Here is a 1,577-nt window from a genome sequence, read left to right as displayed (position 1 = left end):
GTGTGCACTCTCACACACACTCGCAAAAACCGACTCGACATCTATAAAATAAACCCCAACCAAAGTCAAAACTAAACAAACCCCAAACACTAAACAGAATTAGCTTTTATAAGTTTCTGTTCAGTCAGCCGGACGCCGTTTCTGGAAAAGTCTCAAAGACCTCGAAAATGGCGCAGAGAATGGCAGAATGGCTTACATCTTCGGAATATGTGGGTCGAGTTTTTTTAACGTAATTGTATACAGTATGATGAATGTTTTTCAGTGTTAATTTATGTTTTTTGTTTGTTTATTTATTTTTTAAAGTTGAAAGTGGGTGGTTGGCGGGTGCTCTGGTGTGGTTTGCTCCTTCTTTCCTATCAAACATCTATCATCTTTATCTCCCCTCCTTCTTTTTTGTGTTTGTTACTCCCTTGTAACGCCTCTAATCTTCGGCACTTATATGACCTTATTGTGTTGCAAGTGCCGTAAAACACTTACGAAAAAAAAATGTTAAAAGCGTTTTATGGCATTTGCAACATAAATATGTCATAATGTAAATTCCGAAAATTAGCTGTTTTACTGCTAGAGAGAAGTAGACAACGAAAAGTAGGAGTGACAAGGACGATAGATGTTTGACACGAAAGTAGGGGCAAACCACACCGGAACACACGTGCCAACCACCCGCTCCTTTTGTTATTGGTTCAACAGGTATTTTGGTACTTGGACTTGGATGTTGTAGCCCTCTCAGCTTGGGTTGGTGGTCTCCGAAATAATCTTAAAAGTTTCGAAAAGGGTGTACAACTTTAACAAATGCAATTGCAATTATGATTGTTGCTGTAGTATCACTTGAGGCTCAAAAAGTCCTCAATGACGTATAATACCTTCGCGGGCCGCTTGAGGGTGCCACTGGAAGGTCCTACTTCTCCACTTTCCCTCTGTTGTTTCTGTCTGTCTGCCTGTCTTACTTTTTCCTCGTACTTACTGAGTCAATGTGCTTCTCTTTACTCACAGTGGGTGGTTGGCGGGTGCTCTGGTGTAGTTTGCGTCTTCTTTCCTATCAAATATCTGTCGTCTCTCCTTCTTTTTTGTGTTTGTTCCTCTCTTGTAACACCTCTTCTTCGGCTCTTATATGGCCTTTTTGTTTTGCATGTGCCGTAAAAATCTTACTAAAACTTAAAAAAAACACCCCCACAAATTATAATACCGTACTGTGATTTTGTACTGTGATTTCTCCCCACAGGCAATGCTAAGACAGTTCGCAATGACAACTCGAGTCGCTTCGGCAAGTTCATGCAGGTGTGTTTCGCCGGCACCCAGATCAAAGGCTGCATCGTGCAGGACTACCTGCTGGAGCAGTCACGCATCACCTTCCAGAGCCAGCAGGAGCGGAATTATCACGTCTTCTACCAGCTCACCTCAGCCGCACAGGTAAATGGCTTCACATCATAGCGTGCTTCTCGTTCTTCTTCTCCTTTGACCCTGCTTAATGACTCGTTTGTTCTGTCTTTGTCTCCCTCTCCCCCCCTCTCTTTCTGTCTCTCTCCATACTCCATTCAATCTTTCCCTCTTTCTCTCTCTCTCTCTCTCTCTCTCTCTCT

At 42.7% G+C, this 1,577-nt stretch overlaps 1 protein-coding gene across 1 annotated transcript in view; it reads left to right on the top strand.

The window, feature by feature from the left end:
* The window catches only part of LOC101854044 (myosin-I heavy chain), a gene marked incomplete at its 3' end in the record, with an annotated part of 70,330 nt that overhangs the window by 48,508 nt on the left and 20,245 nt on the right, over positions 1 to 1,577 (top strand). The window contains 1 exon segment of the mRNA XM_013087430.2: positions 1,220 to 1,407. Within this exon segment, the coding sequence (XP_012942884.2) occupies positions 1,220 to 1,407 (188 nt within the window).

The sequence above is a fragment of the Aplysia californica genome, unplaced genomic scaffold (assembly GCF_000002075.1).
Source record: "Aplysia californica isolate F4 #8 unplaced genomic scaffold, AplCal3.0 scaffold00587, whole genome shotgun sequence".
Lineage (NCBI taxonomy): Eukaryota > Metazoa > Mollusca > Gastropoda > Aplysiida > Aplysiidae > Aplysia > Aplysia californica.
The sequence above is the reverse complement of the archived record's forward strand: the minus strand, read 5'-3'. Positions and strand labels throughout refer to the sequence as shown.